The 21,644-nt window shown below is 49.0% G+C and overlaps 1 protein-coding gene across 1 annotated transcript; it reads right to left on the bottom strand.

The window, feature by feature from the left end:
* Nucleotides 1-3,255: 3,255 nt before the first annotated feature.
* LOC309827001 (uncharacterized protein C7orf57 homolog) lies at nucleotides 3,256-18,795 on the bottom strand (the record flags this gene model as incomplete). The annotated part of the gene is made up of 8 exons (XM_082661466.1): nucleotides 18,726-18,795; nucleotides 11,452-11,637; nucleotides 9,596-9,704; nucleotides 8,916-9,072; nucleotides 7,776-7,873; nucleotides 6,110-6,315; nucleotides 5,213-5,227; nucleotides 3,256-3,302 (listed from the first exon to the last, which is right to left on the bottom strand). Exons 1-8 carry the CDS (start codon nucleotides 18,778-18,780, stop codon nucleotides 3,256-3,258), a joined length of 873 nt encoding a protein of 290 aa, XP_082517592.1. The 5' UTR covers nucleotides 18,781-18,795.
* Nucleotides 18,796-21,644: the final 2,849 nt, after the last annotated feature.

The following is a 21,644-nucleotide window of genomic DNA, read 5'->3' on the forward strand; positions in this document are numbered from 1 at the left end:
AGCTGAGAGTATTTCAGAGATACTCAGTGAGGCTTCCTGCTGCTTCCCACCGGCCAAGTCCCTCTCCAGCCCAGGGCTGCCCTACTTCCTGGATGGCTCTCAGAGCGACGGTGGAGACCCTGAAGAAACCCATCAGGAGGTCATGAACCAACATCATGGGGCAGAGCCAGCATTTGATCCTTAATGAGACAGGATGGAGGAGAAAAGCACCCCTCCTGGCACACGCGATGGGGCGGAGGGGGGGTAAGATACCTCCGTGTCACACAGGGTATTCGCAGGCCGCCCACCCAAACATTCAGGAGTGCCCCCAGGCACCTGATGGATGCCACCTGCTGACAGGCTGGCACCCACTGGGCCTTCACCTGCAGGAGTGCTGCGGGCAGATGCACAGGAAAGGGCAGCCCCCCCACCCCCCAGTGTCCCCTCTGGGACATCACACACAGAGGCGCATGAGAGCCCAGGGTTATCCACATGGCTCTGCCTGCAGGCCGTTTTCCACGAGCTTTCTGCCCCATTGCTTTCGCTCTAAACCATTAACTGGTGCTGTCTGTAGTGAATTTTCCTTCATGTGAATTACCCTGGTGCCCTTGGCCGCACTGCGTGCTGGCCGGTGACTTGCTGAACTCATCCCTCACATGCGAACGATGCCCATTGCTGCAGGGGTCGACGAGGGTCAGATGAGATACAAAAGCCTGTTATGATTTTTTTTTTAATGTATTTATTTTTGTCAGCGTTGGGTCTTCATTGCTGCCCGTGGGCTTTCTCTAGTTGCCGCGAGCCAGGGCAGCTCTTCGTTGTGGTGCACGGGCTTCTCATTGCGGTGGCTTCTCTTGTTGTGGAGCATGGGCTCTAGGCGCACAGCCTTCAGTAGTTGCGGCACATGCGCTCAGTAGTTGTGACTCGCGGACTATAGAGTACAGGCTCAGTAGTTGTGGCGCGCGGGCTTAGTTGCTCCGCAGCATGTGGGATCTTCCTGGATCAGGGCTCGAACCCTTGTCCCTTGCATTGTCAAGCAGATTCTTAACCACTGAGCCACCAGGAAGCTCCTCTGCTGCTTTTTAATGTACAATCTGGCCAATTTTTGAAGATGTTTCCTGGGCTCGAGTTAAGCCCTTTGTAGGGTGCGAAGTACCTCATTCTCTTCCGTCATCATATCTGCTCTAATTCCTGGCATTTATTTCCACTTTCTTTCCATGGTGCCTTACTTGTTATTGTACTGCTCTGCATTCTCCTCCTTGAAGCTATTCTCCATCTTTCCTCTCTTCCACTAACTTCTACTTTGCTTTTCATAGAGCGTGACCTCTGGGCCCATTTCAGGCAGATCTCAGGCTCTGTACTAAATCAGTTAACAGAGGTTAGAATCCCAGCTTTCTCCAGGGATGCTGGCTTTCCTATGTGTATCTGGGGCTCCCTTCATGGGCAAGTTGACCACCAAATTGAATATTAGATTTATGAAAGCTGAGAGAATGATTGAGTACAGTGTCAGATATTGTGTCAGGAACCTTGTTGAAACTTATTTTGATTAATCATCATGACAGCGCTTGGATAGGAAGTATCTCCTTTTTATTTATGTATTTATGGATGTATTTAGTGGCCGCACTACATGGCTTGTGGGATGGCCCGTTGGGGCTGGAATCCGTGCCCCCTGCATTGGAAGCGCAGAGTCTTAACCACTGGACCACCAGGGAAGTCCTGGAAGTATCTCCTTTTGATAAAGGAGGAAACCAAGGCTCAGAGCTAAGCTCTGTGAGCTGGGCTGTGTTGAGCCTGTCAGAAAAACATCACGACACTGGAAGGGTGTGTGTGAGTGTGCATGCATGCACATACGTGTGAAAGTACTATTTCATTAAACACTTCTTTTGCTGGTTTTAACTGACAATTTATATTTAGTATGATCTAGCTATATTTTTGATCTTTTGGCAAAAGTGCTTTACTTCAGAACAATTAGATGGAATGTGCAAATCTTCTGTTTTCATAACGTTTGTTTTCTATTACCAAGCAGAAAGTTAACTGCACGACTGGCTTTTTCAATAACAGACCCCAGGTGCCCTGCATGGAGCCGAGATCTGATCACAGGTCCCTGCCCCAAACTCTGTCCTCTCCCTAAAACCACGGGTTTCTGCTACTCTAATATCCTCAAAATGGATCGAAGGGTCTTAAGCTACTGATACCTGTTCCTGATGGTTTTTTCTTGGGGGGGGGCGGGTTGAGAATGAGGTAGGGATTGAAGTAGAGAAAGGAAGGGGGAGGGGAGAAACCAGGGACAGTCGGCACCTTCCTCTAGAGCAGACTCTTTCCCTTCACCGCACGCGCCACTCACGTCCTCTGAGCTGTGTAGTTACCCAACCACATGCATCCATGCGTTCAGTTCAGTATATCGTTTAAAGAATTAATTGAAAACGTTTAGATTTTACGTGAGCAAATGCATGATAAGTTTATTCTGGGAAAGAAGCTAAAACATCTCTGAACTTACTTGGCTCTCTGAAAATCTTCCAGCAGAATATTATTATTTTATGAGTGAATTAAATGTACAAAATATAAAACTACATTTTTATGCTAATTACATATAAATAGCAATGAAATTTATAAACTGAGAGAATTGTCTGAGTAGTAAAACATTTTTGTTAAGACTACTAAATTAAATATTTAAATTAAACATATTTTTACTTAATACAAAATAATAAATGTTCACTATTATGGATTTCAGTTTATGCCAAAAATATTTTCAAACATTTAAAACTAGCAAATGCTACAATGTTTTCATACTAAATGTTTAAAATTTCAAGGCATAATAAATTAATCTGTTTCTTAATATAAACTATTGCACAATATTCTGTAATTAAATACTTTTTGTAACAGAAAAATTATTCCTACAAAGATTACAGGACCAAATAGTGAAAAAGCTTTTGGGTGAGTTATTTCCGGTTAAGAGTCTAAACCGTAGATTTCAACAGAAGTAGTGCCAGTAGAGGCTCACACGCGGGTGGTGACGTCGGCCGAGGGTGGGAAGGAAGTGGCCTCTTCCGAGACCCTGGGATTCCCCAGGCCAGCGAGGCGCAGTGGCGCAAAGCCCATGCGCCTGGCGTCCCAGAGGGATGCAAGAAACAAAACCCAACACTGGCACCATCTACGCAGCAGCGACGTCAAATCTGTTCTAAGATGGATCATTTCGTGAGAATCTATGTTAACAAACTGTAACAGGAGCCTTATAACTATAGCTGTTACATAGGTCCTAGCTGCACATCACAGCGGGGTTTATCTGCGCTCCGCGGGCGCTGAGGCAGTTGGAGGTGCTACTGGACCTGCAGTGCAAAATAAAGATAAGACTTTAAGGGCAAAGAGACAAAAGATGGCGCGTTTTATAAATTAAAAAATTGAACCTATTAATTTTAACTAAAAGAAAACATGCACCTCTGCACCTATTTATAAGGATTGTTACTGAAGTCTACACAAAAGTCTAGTGCACGGTCCTACCCGCAGCCACAAATCGCACGTCGGAAACATCAGCCTCCAACTTGCAGGCGGCTGGTGATCGCTGAGTCAAGCCTGCAAGTGCCGGGAAGGTTCTGCTGACACAGGAGGGCGGAGCTGAACGCGCAGTGGGGCGCGGCCTGGGCAGGGGGGCGGCTCAGCTCCACCGGGCTGTTGCGGCCCCAGGGGATGCTGCCCGGCCCCCACCGTGCACCCCGACACCGCACCCTGCGCACCCGCGTTAACGGTGCCACTCATCTAAAAGGCCAGCTAGCTATCTGGCGTGTCAGAAACACCTCGAGCGGCTGCAAAAATTGCAGTGAAAAATGACAATCCTGAGACAGGTGGAGGGAAAACACACTAAAGAAGCCTTGATGAGGTCCGGACACTTGCAGCGGCCGGCTCGGGTCGGAAAAGGCAAGCTCCGGTGGGCGATTGCTGTTCATCACGTTAAAATCCAGGATGGACAGAGGAGGAGGAACGGGAGACAGAGGGCAGCGAGTGGCCGAGGTCAGCCCCAGCGCGCCGCGGCCGGATCTGAAGTTCTGGGGAGGGCGGGGCGGCACCCGGGCAGTGACACCTCGGCGACCCAGAACATGCGCAGAGGCAGGTCTGCTCAGCCAGACGGTGATTCTTCCAGGTTACAGGGGCTTTACCAAGCCTACTTAGTCTTCCACTAATTTTGAACTGTTAAAAATTTCCTCTGAGATTAAGAGGGTCTTGCTGCTAATTTAAACACGTGGAGTATATAGCACTGCAGTGATTTATTTCCCAGTAGAAAGTGTGTCATCTTAATGTCCAACGACAGTTCCTAGACCAGATCAGATATTTTGGTGGTGGTGAGGTAAATTCTATCTACTTAAGACCATGCAGAAAAACAATACTAAAAACCCTCAGAGACCCTGTGCAGGTGGGTCTCTGTGCCTGGGGCATCTGTATTTATTTATTTATATTTTTTAACATCTTTATTGGAGTATAATTGCTTTACAATGTTGTGTTAGTTTCTGCTGTATAACAAAGTGAATCAGCTATACATATACATATATCCCCATATCCCCTCCCTCTTGCGTCTCCCTCTCTCCCACCCTCCCTATCCCACCCCTCTAGGTGGTCACAAAGCACCAAGCTGATCTCCCTGTGCTATGCGGCTGCTTCCCGCTAGCTATCTATTTTACGTTTGGTAGTGTATATAGGGGCACCTGTATTTAAATTAGAGGCCTCTCCTGGCCTTTCACTTCTTTACCATTATTTAAACCCACATTTCTCACGTAGTGTCTAATAAAATGTATGCCTCTGAAGTAAACTGAAATATGCTTTATCTTGTGTGATATGCATAAAAGAATAATTCTGTTGTAATAATGTAAGTGGTCCTTCTTTTGCTGTCCCCAAACTGTGTTTCTAGAAGTCTGACTTTTTTTTTTCTTTTCTTTTCTTTTTTTTTTTGGCCCCTCTGCGCAGCATGCCGATCTTAGTTCCCTGACCAGGGATGGAACTTGTGCCCCCTGCAATGGAAGCGCGGAGTCTTAACTACTGGACCGCCAGGGAAGTCCTAGAACTCTGACTTTTTAAAGACATAGATATCACCAGCTTTTGTAGTTAGAACACGGGTGGTTTGGAGAGGGACCTCACAGGCTTCTGAGATGCATCATCTCCAGATTGAAGAACTATGTCCATCAATTGTTTTTGTGTCTGAGACACTTTTTATACTTGGTTGCAGGTCAGTTTCTCTATAAATACTCACTTGGAGGAGAAGACTCTGTAATAAAGGACAAGTGCATTAGTTGTTCAATTTAATAAAAGAGGCTAATTTTAAAAGAATTACTCTCAATAATTCCTTAAAAATCAGTAAAAGTTTGTATGACTTAAAATGGCATCATGATGACAATGGAGAGAGGGTATCATTAAGACACTGGCCAGGCCAGTGTGGTGCCCACTGGCCTGGAAGACGGGCAGAGCTCATGTTTACAAAACATCACATAAAACACTTGAGATGCTTGAAGAGACACAACACAGCTCCTTCCTCCTTAATCAGAGAAATGGAGCCTCGGAGTGAAAATAAGTTTCCTAAAGGCAACTGGTCAATAAGTTCTAGAGCTACAGAAACTAAATATCATACTCGATAGACCTTAAGATGGACATGGCCCAAAATAAGACTAATTGTCCCTGTGACAGTGACTGTTGAAAATCAAACTAATAAACTTTTTGAACAGCTAATTTCACGGAAATGTCTCAGCTATTCAAAGTTTAATGACAAAGTTTAAGAAATGCTGATAATGGAACAAATTCAAGCTTGAACTGTGAGTTCTTTTCAGGAACTGGGGCTTTATCTGAAGCTGCCTCAGAGAGGACCAAGCATTGCAGGGATCAGAATCTTTTGGACCCAGGAGACTAAAACTGATATCATGTGTGTGGCACAACACATAAAGCATCAGAATTTTTGACAACTAGAATAAAATGTAAAGCCACAGAAATAATGACTTTTGCTATTCATCTGAATAAAGAGGAAAGAAGCACAATATATATTATCCTCATGTGTAACTGTAACCTCAATAACTCTGCAGGTCTTTTATGCGGTTTTTAGATCACTCATTATGATATAGGTAATGAGACAAGGGGTCTCAGGGGCCGTGCACTTCACCTGGGCCTTCCTTGGCGCCTTCCGGAGCCTCCGGGTCTGGGGGCGGCTCGGCGTCCCACGGAGACTGGGACAGAGACGAAGCAGAGGCCTTGGATGTCTGCAGGGTCCTCTTGTCTCGGTCTGCTTGCTGCTGTAACCACTCAGCGTTATATCCATTGCTAATAAGTTTGGAAACGTTTGTGGGTGAACTGATTTTTTGACCAGGCCTCAAAAAGAGAAAAATTAAGTACTTAAGTACAAAGGTGAAGGGTAATCCAGAAGCGTTCTCAGCGAACATACTGATGGTAAATTAGATGCGTTACTGTCCCTGAAGACACAACAGAGATGCTTCTCCCTCTCTCCCTCTATCTCTCTTTCTCAATCTCTCTCCACTTTTAAGCATAAGGAAGTAACCTCCAAGCATCCTTGTACACAGTGAGCGCACACTTAGGTCAGTTTCCAAAACCTTTCTTCAGAACAGCCAAAGAGAAGAAGAATTCCAGCATTTCCCAGGGATGCCTTCTTCTGAAAGAACCGCCCCTTCCCTGGGGAGGGATGAGTGACTCAGACTCTACCACTTTCAAACAAATTGTTACTTTCTTAATTAGTTCTTCCCTGTTCATGTTAAAGATTATCTGCTGCTTCTTTACACACTTCTGTCTTCTCTCTGTCATTTACATCTTTGCAGACCTTATCATAACCTCCATTAGGAGAGGCGGGGAGATCAGATGTAAAACAGGTGACGCATATCACCTGTGCCCTCCGACCCTTGGGTTTCTTACTTGTAAATCATTCTGTTGTCAAGAGTCTTCCTAATGGCTCTGGCGGGCTCTCTCTCTCTCTATACATATAGATAGATAGATAGATAGATAGATAGATAGATAGATAGATAGATATAGATATATAGATATAGATAGATAGGTAGATATAGAAATATAGATGGATATAGATAGAAAGACATAGAGGTATACAGATATAGATAGATAGATAGATAGTTGATGGATGATAGACAGATATAATTTTTTTGCCCTCCCAGTCTGAGTGTGGTGCTTTCATGGCATTTGTCACACAATGTAACTGATTGATTGCTCCTCCCCCAGCCTCACTAGAGGAGAAGCAATTGTAAGAAGTAGTCAGACAATTAACAGCATTAATTCTAGCACTACAGTGAGATTCTGGGGACGGGAAGAGAAACAGAAGGCCTCGGGGACCCCCGCTCCAGCTGGGCGAGTAATGAAGTGTCAGGGCGCCTGACAGATGTTCCAGCTGAATGCAGAGCCAAGGACTCACCAGGCGCAGACACCAGGGTCCAGGCCTTGGGGACAGAGAACGTCAGGACTGAGTAGCACACACATGTGGCCCCAAGTTTATAGGGTGAGCTTGGGTGACACAGGCTGACAGAGGAGAGAGCTCAGCTCAGCGCTCAGGGCGGGGGAGGATGGGTCCACAGGGGCCCAGGGGGCACCCAGAGGGAAGGGAAAATGGAAGAGGAGGCCAGTAGACAGGGCCAGGCCATGGGAAGTTGTGCCATTGAAGTCACATCACCACAACCTGCTGCTGGGAAGCGAATACTGTTAGGCCGGCATCAGCATCGTGTATTGGAGCCATGGTTGTCACTGTTGTCACTTGGACCAAAGATCAAACCCAAACCGAATCCAGACCACGCTGGCGCAGCCTGTGCACTTACATGGGGGGAAAGGATAGTTTGCTTCCTGCAGGGTCTTTGGGGCCAAGCGGGGTCCCGGCTTTGCTCGGATACTTGGACTTGATGGCTGGTAGCCTCACCTGTACAGAGAGACACACGATACCCTGGCTTAGAAGGGTTTGCTCCCTGCACTTTCTCAGCCCCTGCATGGCTCTGTCAATGGTTTGGCAGCAGTACAGCATCCAGTCTTTTATAGGGCATGGGCACCGTGACCCTGGTTAGCATCCGAAGCCTCTGTTTATTGCTGGGAAGTGTCACCAGGAGCAGCCCGTTCACTGAACATGCCAACCCCCCAGAGCCAGGCTCAGGGCTGGGACAGGGTGTCTTGAGGACAGACAGCCGGCCCGCTGCACGCAGCTGACACTGCACAGTGCTCAACTCTGCAAGCCCCGGAATAAACTTCCAGGGTTTCTCTTCCAAGCAGACACTGCGAAGCGGGCTGGGGTCAGGCGAGGAACCTGCCAGCCAGCGAGGCCGCTCCCCTGTCGTGCGGGGGGAGGGCGGCCAACCTTGCTCATCGTCAGGACCCACTGCCGGTTTTAACATGAACGTCACCAGTTCACCCACAGATCCCCACGTCCCAGGAGCCACGCCAGCCCCATGAACCGAGACACCGCCACCAGAAAGCCACTGACCCGAGATGGCCTTCACAGGGTGCCTTTGAAACAGAAATGCCTTGAAAGTGTGTGTCCTGCAGTCGGTGCTCCTTCAAGGTCAAATACAAATACCCAGGGTTTGCACAGAAGAAAAGCAGCGTCTCCTCTTCCCTTCTTGTCCGTACAGAGTATTCCGGGGAATTTTAACTTAAACCCTTTAACAGAACGGGCTTGTTCAGAAACTGGATAATGTCCTTTCTATCTGGGCAGATGAGAAGTGACGGTCAACCTTCCCAGAGATGAGTGTCAGCTGGTTAAAACACACTCAGTAAAAGGCAATCTTACCTCAAGGGTCGCATTCTTAAGGAGAAGAAGGAAGCTAATTTCCCGTGCCCTCTGGCCTTTTAGCAGATCGAACTTAAGATGCAGATCCCGGGGCCACGGGACACACCCTGCCGACAAGCACATCGCGGGGCGTGCTCCGGGCGGCAAGCAAAACCATGCCATCTAGTGGGGCTCCAGTCACCTTTTTTTTCTCCTTTACCAGTTCCTCTGCCTCTCTTTGCCAAACCGTCTTCATGTCAAAGTCGAAGGGCCCCCTTCTGGACTCGTAGTTGCCACTGGCGTGATCGCGGTTAGACTCTTCATAAACCATGTAATCCGGTATGGACGCAGCGGGGACCCTGCAGAAACGGACGGAAGGGCCCCGGCCCGCGGCTTAGGGCCACCTCCTGACCTCCCCTCTCTGCCTCCCTCCTTCCCCCTCCCCCCGCCCCAGCACCTAGCTCTGACCTTCTCCAGTCCCCGCCCACCCACACCCCCCTCACTTTCTGGGCTCCTGGTTCTGCTAGGATAAAGTCCAGGCCCTTAGCAGAGAAGGAGGGGGAGAGGGAGGGGAGGGGAGGGGAGGGGAGAGGGAGGGGAGGGGAGGGGAGAGGGAGGGGAGGGGAGGGGAGAGGGAGGGGAGGGGAGGGGAGAGGGAGGGGAGGGGAGGGGAGGGGAGAGGGAAGGGCCCTCCGGGATGCAGCGGCGGGGAGAAGCTGGGCAACCAGCCGACCCCCAGCAAGGACGGGACGGAAGAGGGCGCCCAGCCTCCCGGAGACAGTGGGCTGCAGGGAGGCGGCGGGCGGAGAGGCCGGGCGCGGAGGTCAGAGGCTGGGGACGCAGGCCTGGGCGGGGCCGCAACGCGGGGGTCAGGATACTCACTGCCTCCGGTCGGCCGTCGGCGGCTGGCTGTGGTGGACGTACCAGTCTGGCAAGGAGTAGGCCACGGGGGAGCCCTTACTGGTCCCGGGGGCAAAGTGCTTCAACAGATCTCGAGGCCAAAAAGACACGGCTGTGAGCGGCCTGCGCATTACCAGCAGGCAGGTCGCAGCGACGAGGGGACCGGCTCTCCTCCTGGACTCCACTGGGCCGGGGACAGCACGCCGGGGTGTCCGCGGTGTCCTCACCCGCCAGTGCTCGTGCTGCCTGGTGCCCAGAGGACATCCCTCCTGTACCCCTGCCCCGCCGCAGGCCACCTCCTCCCTGTCTCTGGGGGGGAGGGGGAGGGGTCCTTGCCCCAGGGCGGTATCTGCGGGGACAGAACTCCTCGGGCCCCCCGGGGGGCTGCGCCCTGGCTCCTCTCTCTGGCCAGGACAGTCTGCTCTCCACCCCCCACGCGGCAGTTCTGGGGTGAGCCGCCCCCTCCAGGTTTCCGGTGGGAAGCGGGGCACCGGCCCCTCTAAATCCTGGGGGCAGGGGGAGTGTTAACCGGTGCCCCGCTTGGAGCCAGGCTGAGAGGGTCAGAGACGCGCTCAGGCTCTAGCTCCCGCCGACCCCCCGACTTGCTGCCAGGTCTTCGTCCCCCTCCCCCGGCTTGAGGGCTTTTCCCAGGCAGGGGTCAGTCAGGCGGGGAAGCGGGAGCGACTAGTCTTGCCTGCTAAGCGGGCGCGACGGCCAGCATCTACTGTTCGACTGTTCTTACTATTAGAAAGACATGTATAACTTTTTTCTTTTTTGAACTTTCCATTTTTAAATATTTCAGACTTAGACAAAAGGTCCAAAAAATGGTATGAATTCCCCTAAACCCTTCACCCAGATTCCTCAAATGCTGCGTTTTGTTTCCCATTTGCTTTATTGCTCTTTCTCTCTCTCTCTCCCCCCCCCCCACCCATTAGTATTGTCACTGTCATTGCTGTTTGGGGGACCGTTTGGGAGGCTTCCAGAGACAGTTATGACATAATCACAGTGTAGTGATCAAAATCAGGAAATTAGTGTGATGCAATCCTTTTATCCAGTTTACAGATCTTGTTCAGATTCTGCCAGCAGTCCCACTAATGTCCTAACTGGTGGCTGGGGAGTGGGGAGGTGGTGGACCTTCTGTGCTTTACACGCAGTGAATCACATGGTCTGTTCCGGGCTTTTGACCATTAAAGCCAGGTGCTGCCCTCTGCCATGTCGCCCACTCTCCCCGTGACAATCTCCACAGCAGGAACAGGGGTCAGAAAGAGAGAAAGGTCAGCGTTTCTCAGGCTCGTTCACCACAAAGGCCAGCCAGAAGGTGTGCTAGATAGATGTGACTCCTAACTTGACCAGCAACTTTAATTAGCACAGCTGAACAGGCCTTTCTCAGTTACATCATGGGTAAAAGTGTGGTGTTCATAAACATCACCATGGACACTCATCCCTGGCCTCCCATTACCAAGAAGATATTAATACACAGGATGAGGGATGATGAGACAGAGCAACAGGAACAAAGATGCTTCACAGGCGACTGGGGAAGGGGTGGCCCTGAGCTGGGCGACTGCAGTGCAGAGACAGAGACTGCAGCTAGACAGGGAGTCACCACAGGGGTGTCACTCAGAAGGAAAATCCCAGTTCGGTGAACTCACAGCCTAGTAGGTCTTTCCCATAAACGGCAGCACGCCCCTGAAGAGTCTGCACCCTGAACTGTATCCATTGTCCTGGACTTCCTACGGCCTTGGGCAAAGCTCATACACTTCACATATTTTTACAGGGAGGACACAATGACCAGACGACCGTGTCACTCCCGCCACAAAGCACAAGCCTGCAGTGCTTACCGGGCTGGCCACCTTGCTTTGCCAGCTTCACGTACTCTGAGTCCGTTTCCTTCACCAAGCACCTTCGTGCCCCGGGCGTGTGCCCACTGGGGGCTGCCCTCAGGTCACTGAGGCCTGGGATCTGGGACGCTGGCGGGGCATCCACGGCTTTCTCAGACTGCTTCACAGGAAGGTGGTAATACCAATCTAGGGAAGAGGAGGCCAAGGGTCAGGTCATTACTTACGGAATCCAGGCTGGTTTGGTCCACTGCTCAGAAGATAACTACACCAGGGAGGGCGTCACACCCTCCCAGGACACCAGAAGAGGACATCAACATGGGGCACCAACACAGGTGAAACTGCCCTCTTGTAAATGCCTGTCACCCGAGGCATAACCCTGCCAGTCGTGTAGTTAACAGTCCCTAAAGGCCACGAGCAGCAGCCACGGCGCCCAGCAGATGACAAGCACCTTCTAGAAGGCCTGCTGGCCCCTCTGCTGCTGGCTGCCCCTCTGTCCCAAAGCAGTGAGAGCAGAGCCCTTCCCTGGGGTTTTTAGCCTCCCAGTGAGGTATCCAAATCCCCTACATGTGCAGCTCTCTCTCTCTTCTCCTTCAATCCTCCATAAATTGGGACTAGACTGCATTTCCGGGAGTACACATTCCTGAAAGATCCCAAAGCACTTAAAACGTGGGCAAGCCTCTGGACTATGTGACCGAATGTTAGCCAAGATTTGATCAACTTAGAACTTTAAAAACACTGAGATATCTTGATAAAAACTCTTACCAAAGTGGGCACAGAGGGACCATATCTCAACATAATAAAAGCTATTTATGACAAACCCACAGCCAGCATGATACTCAATGGTAAAAAGCTGAAAGCCTTCCCACTAAACTCTGGAACAAGACAAGGATGCCCACTCTCACCACTTCTATTCAACATAGTATTAGAAGTCCTAGCCACAGCAATCAGACAAGAAAAAGAAATAAAAAGTTTTCAAATTGGTAGGGAAGAGGTAAAATTGTCATTATATGCAGATGAAATGATACTATATATAGAAAACCCTAAAGACTCCACACAAAAACTACTAGAACTGATAAATGAATTCAACCAGGTAGCAGGATACAAGATTACAGAAATCTGTTGCATTTCTTTACAGTAACAATGAAATATCAGAAAGGGAAAGTAAAAAAAAAAAAAAATCCCTTTTAAAATCACATCAAAAAGACAAAAAAAAAAAAAAAACTTAGGAATAAACCTGACCAAGGAGGCAAAAGACTTATATGCTGAGAACTATAAAACATTGATAAAGAAAACTGAAGATGATTCAAAGAAATGGAAAGATATCCCATGCTCTTGGGTTGGAAAAATTAATACAGTAAGTTCCCTACATATGAACCTTTAAGTTGCACACTTTCAAAGATGTGAACATGCATCTGGTTCCAGCAAGGAACCAGAACCTGTGCCATCAACATCAGGCATGAGTGAAATTGCAGCTTGCCCTCCAACTCCTGTTGCTCATGATCCTTCAGCTCTACCATCTCCCACCTCCTCTCCATCCTCCAGTCAGTAATTCTTCTTGCCTGTTAACTGGATGCCAGCCCTTGGATGCCAGCTGTTGTACTGTACTTTTCAAGGTACTGTACTGTATGATTAAAAATATTTTCTTTACTTTTTGTTTGTTTTTTATGTATTATTTGTGTTAAAAGTATTATAAACCTATTACAATACAGTACTATATAGCCGATTGTGTTATTTGGGTACATAGGCGAACTTTGTTGGACTTATGAACAAATTGGACTCTCAGAACGGAACTTGTTTGTATGTAGGGGACTTACTGTATTGTTAAAATGGCCATACTACCCAAAGCAATCTACAGCTTTAACATGATGCCTATCAAATTACCCATGACATTTTTCACAGAACTAGAACAAATAATCCTAAAATTTATATAGGACCACAAAAGACCCAGAATTGCCAAAGCAATAATGAGGAAAAAGAAAAAGCTGGAGACATAACTGTTCCAGACTTCAGATGAAATTACAAAGCTACAGTAATCAAAACAGTGTGGTATTGGCACAAAACCAGACCTACAGATCAGTGGAACAGAATAAAGAGCCCAGAAATAAACCCACACACCTAGGGTCAATTAATCTGTGACAAAGGAGGCAAGAATATACAATGAGGAAAAGACAGTCTCTTTAGCAAGTGGTGTTGGGAAAGTTGGACAGCCACATGTAAATAAATGAAGTTAGAACACTCTCTCTCTCACACACAAAAATAAACTCAAAATGGCTTAAAGACTTAAATATAAGACATGATGCCATAAAACTCCTAGAAGAGAACATAGGCAAAACATTCTCTGACATAAATCGTAGCAACATTTTCTTACGTCAGTCTCCCAAGGCAATAGAAATAAAAGCAAAAATAAACAAGCGGGACCTAATCAAACTTATAAGCTTTTGAATAGAAAAGGAAATCTAAGCAAAACGAAAAGACAACCTATGGACTGGGAGAAAATATTTGCAAACTATGTGATGGACAAGGGCTTAATGTCCAAAATATACAAACAGCTCATACAACTCAATAACAAAAATCTAAACAATCCAATCAAAACATGGGCAGAAAACCTAAATAAACATTTAGAAGACACACAGGTGGCCAATAGGCAAATGAAAAGATGCTCAACATCACTAATTATTAGAGAAATGCAAATCAAAACTACAATGAGTTATCACCTCACAACAGTCAGAATAGCCATCATCAAAAAGTCTACAAATAATAAATGCTGGGGACTGCCCTCGTGGTGCAGTGGTTAAGAATCCACCTGTCAGTGCAGAGGACACGGGTTCGAGCCCTGGTCCAGGAAGATCCCACAACTAAGCCAATGTGCCACAACTATTGAGCCTGTGTTCTAGAGCCCACAAGCCACAACTACTGAGCCCTCGTGCCACAACTACTGAAGCCGCGCTCTGCAACAAGAGAAGCCACTGCAATGAGAAGCCCGCACACCACAACGAAGAGTAGCCTCTGCTCACCACAACTAGAGAAAGCCCACGCACAGCAACAAAGACCCAATGCAGCCAAAAATTAATTAATTAATTAATTTAAAAAATAATAAATGCTGGAGAGGGTGTGGAGAAAAGGGAACCCATCTACACTGTTGGTGGGAATGTATATTGGTGTAGCCACTATGGAGAACACTATGGAGTTTCCTTAAAAGAATTAAAATAGAGCTACCATATGATCCTGCAATCCCACTCTTGGGCATGTATCCGGAAAAGATGAAAACTCTAATTCAAAAAGATACAGGCACCCCTATGTTCATAAGCAGCACTATTTACAATAGCCAGGACATGGAAGCAACCTAAATGTCCATCAACAGATGAATGGATAAAGAAGATGTGGCACATATATACAATGGAATATTACTCAGCCATAAAAAAGAATGAAATAATGCCATTTGCAGCAACATGGATGGACCTAGAGATTATCATACGAAGTGAAGTAAGTCAGAGTCAGACAGAGAAAGACAAATACCACATATATCACTTATATGTGGAATCAAAGAAAAGATACAAATGAGCTTATTTACAAAACAGAAATAGACTCACAAACATAGAAAACAAACTTATGGTTACCAAAGAGGAAAGGTGGGTGGGAGGGATAAATTAGGCAGTTGAGATTCACATATATACATTACTATATATAAAATAGATAATCTATCATGACCTACTGTATAGCACAGGGAACTCTACTAAATATTTACCTATAATGGAAAAGAATATGAAAAAGAATAGATATATATTTATAAGTGAATCACTTTACTGTACACCAGAAACTAACACAATATTGTGGATCAACTATACTCCAATTGGAAAAACAAACAAACAAACACTGAACCAGAAGTAAGAGCCTAACTGAACAGGTTTGTTAATTTGACAGGAGCAGAAAGATGCAGGACTGCGTGCCGCCATCAGGGAGGCTTCACTGGCAAACAATGTTATCTGAACCCCACCGCTTTCCTTTTGCTTGAGGCCAAAGCGGGACGAGTCGTCAGACAGGAAAGGAGAGCAGCACTCAGGAGGGTGGCTGGACGGGGCGGGGCAGGGGGGGCGGGGCTTTGTCCCGGGCATCCTCATGCTGTGGGAAGCGTCTGGGGCCGCAGATTGGCAGGGGTGGGCTGCGCGTGGCTTCCATGGAAACATCAAGTCTGGTCCCACAAGGGTGAAGCGCGGTGTGTAGATAAAGCTGTGGGATTTCTAGGGGAGAGGGTCCCGTGAAGAGGAGGGTGGGAGGACAAACGGGGGTGGTGAATGAAGGCAAGCTTGCTCCCTGCCCTCCGTCCCCATCGATCTGAATCCCCCGCCCCACCCAGCGTGGCCACGGGTTGGGGGGGGCGGTGTGTGTGTGAGCTGAACTGGTCTTGTCAGAGCCCTGAGGCCCCCTCAGTGGGCACCTAAGTCACAGCCCTGCAGGCTGCTTTGTGACCACCTGTGAGGGTCCCTGCCAGGAGCGAGAGGTGTGGGCAGAAGCCCAGGGACCTGTAGTGATCAGGCCCACTTATGGCTCCACAGAGAGAAGACCCTGGGACACTCGGGCTCTTGGTGTGCTGGTGACTCTTTGTGTCAGAAACTGATTAACCGCATGTCCAAATATAAGAACAAATATCCCAGCTGATTGAAAACTTTGGACACAACATCCAGGAGTGTGAGATAAGAAAGATGCCACTATCATAGCACAAGTAACTCTTGCATTTACGAGCTTACTGGAACCAGCTGTCAAAAATGCATGGCGTTCAGGGAATTCCCTGGCAGTCCAGTGGTTAGGACTCTGAACTCTCATTGACGAGGGCCCAGGTTCAATCCCTGGTCGGGGAACTAAAATCCCACAAGCTGTGCGTCGTGGCCAAAAAAAAAAAAAAAAAAAAAAGCATGGCATTCAGGGTCTAACATAGCACTGGCTCCTGGCAGGTGTGAAGGTAATTTTATGTGTCGCCTTAGCTAGGCCACAGTTCCCAGATGTTTAGTCCGGCACGTTACTGTGAAGGTGCTTTTTAGAGGAGATTAACAGTCAAATCAATAGACTCTGACTAAAGCAGGTAAGTCTCCCTAACGTCGGTGGGCCTGATGCCATCAGTTCAATGATTTAGGAGAAAAGACTGAGGTCTCCTGAAGAGGAAGGAATTCAGCCCCCAGACAGCCTTTGGACTCAGGACTGCAGCATCAGCCCTTCCCTGGGTCTCCGGCCTGCAGATTTTGGACCTGCCTGCTACACAACTGTGTGAGCCAATTCCTTAAAATAAATGAATCTCCCCGTCAATCTCCCTCCCTCTCTCTCTCTCTCTCTCTCTCTCTCTCTCTCTCCACACACACACACACACACACACACACACACACACACACATCGCTAGGCTACGGAGAACCCCGACTGGTACAGTAGGAGCACAGGAAGGCGGCGCTGAATAGATCCCTTTACACAAGCACACATGGTTCCCAGGAACAAGAAGTCACCGTCCTCTGAAGCTAAAAGTTAGCCACCCAGTCTGTACTTGGAACTAAAGCTACTTCATTGCATGACAATGAATGTTCATGGGAAATCTTTTATATATCTAAAGAACAGTAATTAGATGAACAGTATAGTGGAAACACTATAGTTTTGAAAATGAGAAACCACCCCCTGGGAAAGCTTTAAAGAAGTGTGCCCAAGCTCACAGAGAAGAAATTTAAGAGTTAGGAGGATGGGTAGGACCATCTTATCTGATTGTATTCAGCGCAAATATTTTCCTTTAGAGGGAAGGCATTCGGTTCCAGCTTTATTTTTCCTCTCTGTGTTTTGATTACTAATTAATCCACAGAGAACAGAGTGGCTTCTACTTCTCAGTACTGGAAGTTTTGGGCGGGCACTGAGCTCTAACCTAGCTGGCTGTTTATCACTGCGTGCCCTGCTCAGAGAGCCAGCACACGAGTCACTGTGAACCAACTGTCACCACACACACACACACACACACACACACACACACACACAGGGTTAAAGGAACGAGAACTGTCTTGTCCTCAAACATTATCAGTACTTGTATGGCGCCAGATCACTTAACTACCATGTAGATTCCTTTACGGGCTCCCTTGCCCCCTCGCGTGCTTGCTTCATCCATAAGGAGCCAGGCTCAGAGAGACCGCAAAGGGACTCAGCCCTGCAGCTCTCTGGTGTCTGAGGGCACATCCCACGGGGCTCTGGAGCCCGGCCTTTGGGCCGCCGCGGCCTTGGAGAACAGGGCAACCTCCTGAAACTCTGAGCCTCGGCTTCCTCACCTATAAACCAGGGCTAAGGGCCCCTCGGCAGGTTGTTCTGAAGTTCAGTGTTAGTGTGACAGTGTTTAGCAGAGCACCTGGCGAGTGTCGCCGTCTTCTGCGCTGCTCACACGGGGAGGCCACACACTAAGGCACTGAGACGTCAGACCCAGGCTGAGAGCCCACCGTGGAGACGGACACCCAGGCCTCGTGTCCCCTGCCCCATTCCCAGCACAGCCACGGACCCACCCATAGTGGCCACAGCAGAGCTCCAGGCAAGAAGCATGTTGAGACTGTGAAGAAGACCACACTTGGTCCCTCTGCCCGCAGCCCCCCTGCCAGCCCTCACCCTGCCTTTCCCAGCCGAGCTCTGGGGCTCTCTTCTCCTCCCTCCTTCTCCAGCCCTTCTCCAGATGGGGCAGCATAAAAATCAAGGCAAAATCAGACTCCAGCACCCAGGTCTTCCTCCTTCCCTTCTTCCAGTTTCACAGTGACAAGCCCAGTGCCATCGGAGCCTCCACCAGAGGCTTGTTTCCTGTGTCCCACTGCTTAAAGCAGGAGACATAGTTACCCTGGTTGGGGTCTAAATTAGGAGCAAGAGATAGGTGATCAATGAAATACATGGGGATGCAGCTGAAAATGAAAGTGCCCAAGCCAACATACAGGGAGACCCCTGTGAGACTTACACAGGGTTGCTGTTACAGAGAAATTTTCAGAGACACTATCGCTCCAAAAACTGAGGCGCTCCAACAGCAGTGGGTAGCCTGGCTTTCTTTTGTTGAATATAGGGAAAAAAACAAACAAGCAAACTAACAAACCTAGTTTCCCCCCCCATGCTACCCTTTAAGCCTTGCTTCCACACTGGGGCATAGGGGCAGTGCGCAGCTTTCTCTGAGGGTACCCCGTGTTGTCCTGTCCCCTCCCGGCAGCCCCGCTGGTGTGAGCCAGTCCAGCCGAGCCAGTCCAGCCGCAGAGCAAACGCGGGTTTCCTCTCCTCGGGTCACTCACCGCAGGGAGCATAGCGGCTTGCGGCGCCGTGCAGCTCCTTGCTCGTGTTCCTCATGCCGGGAGACACGCTGGACCGGCTGTTCTCTGTTCTCGGGTGAACCAGGAACCGACGCGGGGGTTGAGCTGCAGAGGCCGGGTCCCTGTTCCTGCTCTGTCTGTCCTCCACCTGACAGGTATGCAGGCGTCTCACTATTCGGGACATGCGGTCAAGTCCAGGCAGGGTATACATCAGGGGCACATCCACACGGGTATACAGCAGGGACACGTCCAGGCAGGGTATACAGCAGGGGCACACACACGCCGAGTAGACAGCAGGTCCCGAGGTACCCCGCCCCCGGCCCGGATGACGGGTGGCCCCCTCCCTGCCCGGACCCCACTGGCCATCTGACCCCGCTCACCTGCCGGCCTAGGGTCTGGGTGATTGCCACCTGCAGCGTCCGAGGCCACTCTGTTCCAGCGGGCGGCTGGGACCAACCCCAAACTCCCAGCGCGGCGCGGAACCACAGCAACCCGCGTCGCCGGGGCAACGGCCTGGGCCAACCGGCGGTCACAGCGGGAGCAGCGGCAGCCAATCGGGGCAGTGTGAGGGGCCGCAGCCGGCCAGTCAGCTCCAGGCGCAGAACTCGGGCTCCTACTACCAACTGCCCGGCGCCGGTGCGTCACCTCGGTGCTGGCCTGGGCGTGGCCGCGCTGGTGGCCGGGCGAGGCCTCAGGGCGTGGCGGGGACGTGACTGCGCTGCTGACAGAGGCGTTGCCTCGGTGCTGGCCTGGGCTAGGCGGCGCTGCTGGCGGGGCGAGGCATGGGGCGTACTGGGGACGAGGCCGGCCTCAGAGTTCTGGTGCGCCCTCCCCTCCCTGCCGTCCAAGAAATTCGACAGAGATTTTCTTGTCAACCTCCCATTCATTTAATGCATTAAAAAAAAAGAGGACAGGGCTTCCCTGGTGGCGCAGTGGTTAAGAAGCCATCTGCCAATGCAGGGGACACGGGTTCGAGCCCCGGTCCGGGAAGATCCCACATGCCGCGGAGCAACTAAGCCCATGCGTCACAACTACTGAGCCTGCGCGCTAGAGCCCGCGAGCCACAACTACTGACGACCGCATGCCTAGAGCCCCTGGTCCACAACAAGAGAAGCCACTGCAATGAGAAGCCCGTGCACCCCAAAGAAGAGTAGCCCTGCTCTCTGCAACTAGAGAAAGCCCACGGGGCAACTAGAGAAAGCCCATGCACAGCAACGAAAACCCAACGCAGCCAAAAATAAATATTAATTAATTATTTTTTAAAAAGGACAAATAAGTACCTGGGAAAACTCAGCACACAGCCATTTCTGCCAACTGTGTATCAGTAGTAAAATTACCATGTAAACGTCTTCCACACACTTTATTTTTTCAGTATTTCTGGTTTGGAAATTGAGAGATCCTTTAAAAAAAAGTCTTTGGCGGTGTTTCCTCGGAACAGTGTTCAAAGTCCCAACGCTTGACTTCAGTGCGAACTTTTGTCCCACCTGGATTCGGTCTCTGTTGTGAGTCGTGCTCCCCACTCTGCTCCGTGAGCCCAGAGGCCGCAGCAGGGGCCACAACGTGGTCATCGGACAGAATGATGGAGAGGACTAGCCGCTGGAGACCCTGTGGTTCCCACCACCCGGGCAGTAGTATGGAGCTAAGGTTTTCTTTAGCAGTAAAAAGAAAAATCAAAATGTCTTTAAAGGTGGTCATTTGGCAACTTGAATTAAACAAGGTGCTGCTTCTGCTACACAGGTAAAGCCCTAGAAATCTAGCAGAAGACAGGTGATGTATGAATTGGGTAACGAGAGGATAACTCTTGTGATGGGAATTAACCCTAACTGAGGTTTATCCAGCTCTCATGTAATATTTTCAGGATCCTCAGCTGGCCCAGTCTTGAAAGTAATCAAGACTTTGTTTTTCAATGTCAAATGTTTGTTCCACTGCAGGTAGAGGCACGTAGACTGTCACTAAGAATAACAGGGCTTCCTTTTGTATAAGTCACAGCATTGTTTGCCCAGGGATTAGGGTTAGTGAGAGGATGGTGTCTGGGAACCAGGAGTAGGTTCTCACCAGACCTGCTGCAGCCTCCAGAACAGGGAGAAGTGCATTCCTGCTGTTTATAAATCACCCAGTCTGTGGCCTTCATCATGGCCTAAGACAAAGGCTTTGCATCATGTTTAGGATTTCAGGAGGAACTGGCTTTTAGAACTATGTTTGGATCATTCATCTGAACCAGAAGTTCCCATAGCTTTCACAGCTTTGAAACTGTTGCACCTGGAGACTAACAGTTACAACTGCTTGGGTAAGTGGTCCTGCCCACCTTCTTTACTTGCCTTCCAAGACCTGGGACTCTGCTGTTTTCACTATAACTCGCAAGCTAATTCTGCAAGCTAGTCTTCATCGCTGGATCCTACATTTCTTCCTGGCATCTATATTTTGGAGTGCCATAGCCCTCAGTCTTTGGACATCTATCTCTGTGTGCTATCCACACTCACTGGTTATTCAGTCTCCTCCAGCTCCCCCCCCCCCCCAATATGAGATGACTCCCAAATTTTTACTTCCAACCTCAACACTCCCCAACTTTTAGCAGGGATGGCATATTTCTCTTGCTCCTGGCTCAGCTGGGAACAGCTAGTAACTGGGCTGGGAAGGTCCTGAAAAGAAAGGGTCTCAGAGGGCACAGCCAAGCAGGGCTGGGGAAGAGAAATGTTAATATAGATTATGGCCAGTCAGAATTCCTTCTTAACCAAAGAAACTGTAATCTTAAATAAAATAATTGACAAATTATACAAGCAGGGTTGAGTTTATTTGGGAATAGCAGAGGAATTGCAATCTGGGACAAACAAGCTATTGTCGACTGGAAAAAAAAAAAAAGCACAACCTAAAAGTCGAAATTTATGTTTTATTCAGTGGACT

The sequence above is a fragment of the Grampus griseus genome (genome assembly GCF_964374135.1).
Source record: "Grampus griseus genome assembly, chromosome: 9".
Classification (NCBI taxonomy): Eukaryota; Metazoa; Chordata; class Mammalia; order Artiodactyla; family Delphinidae; genus Grampus; species Grampus griseus.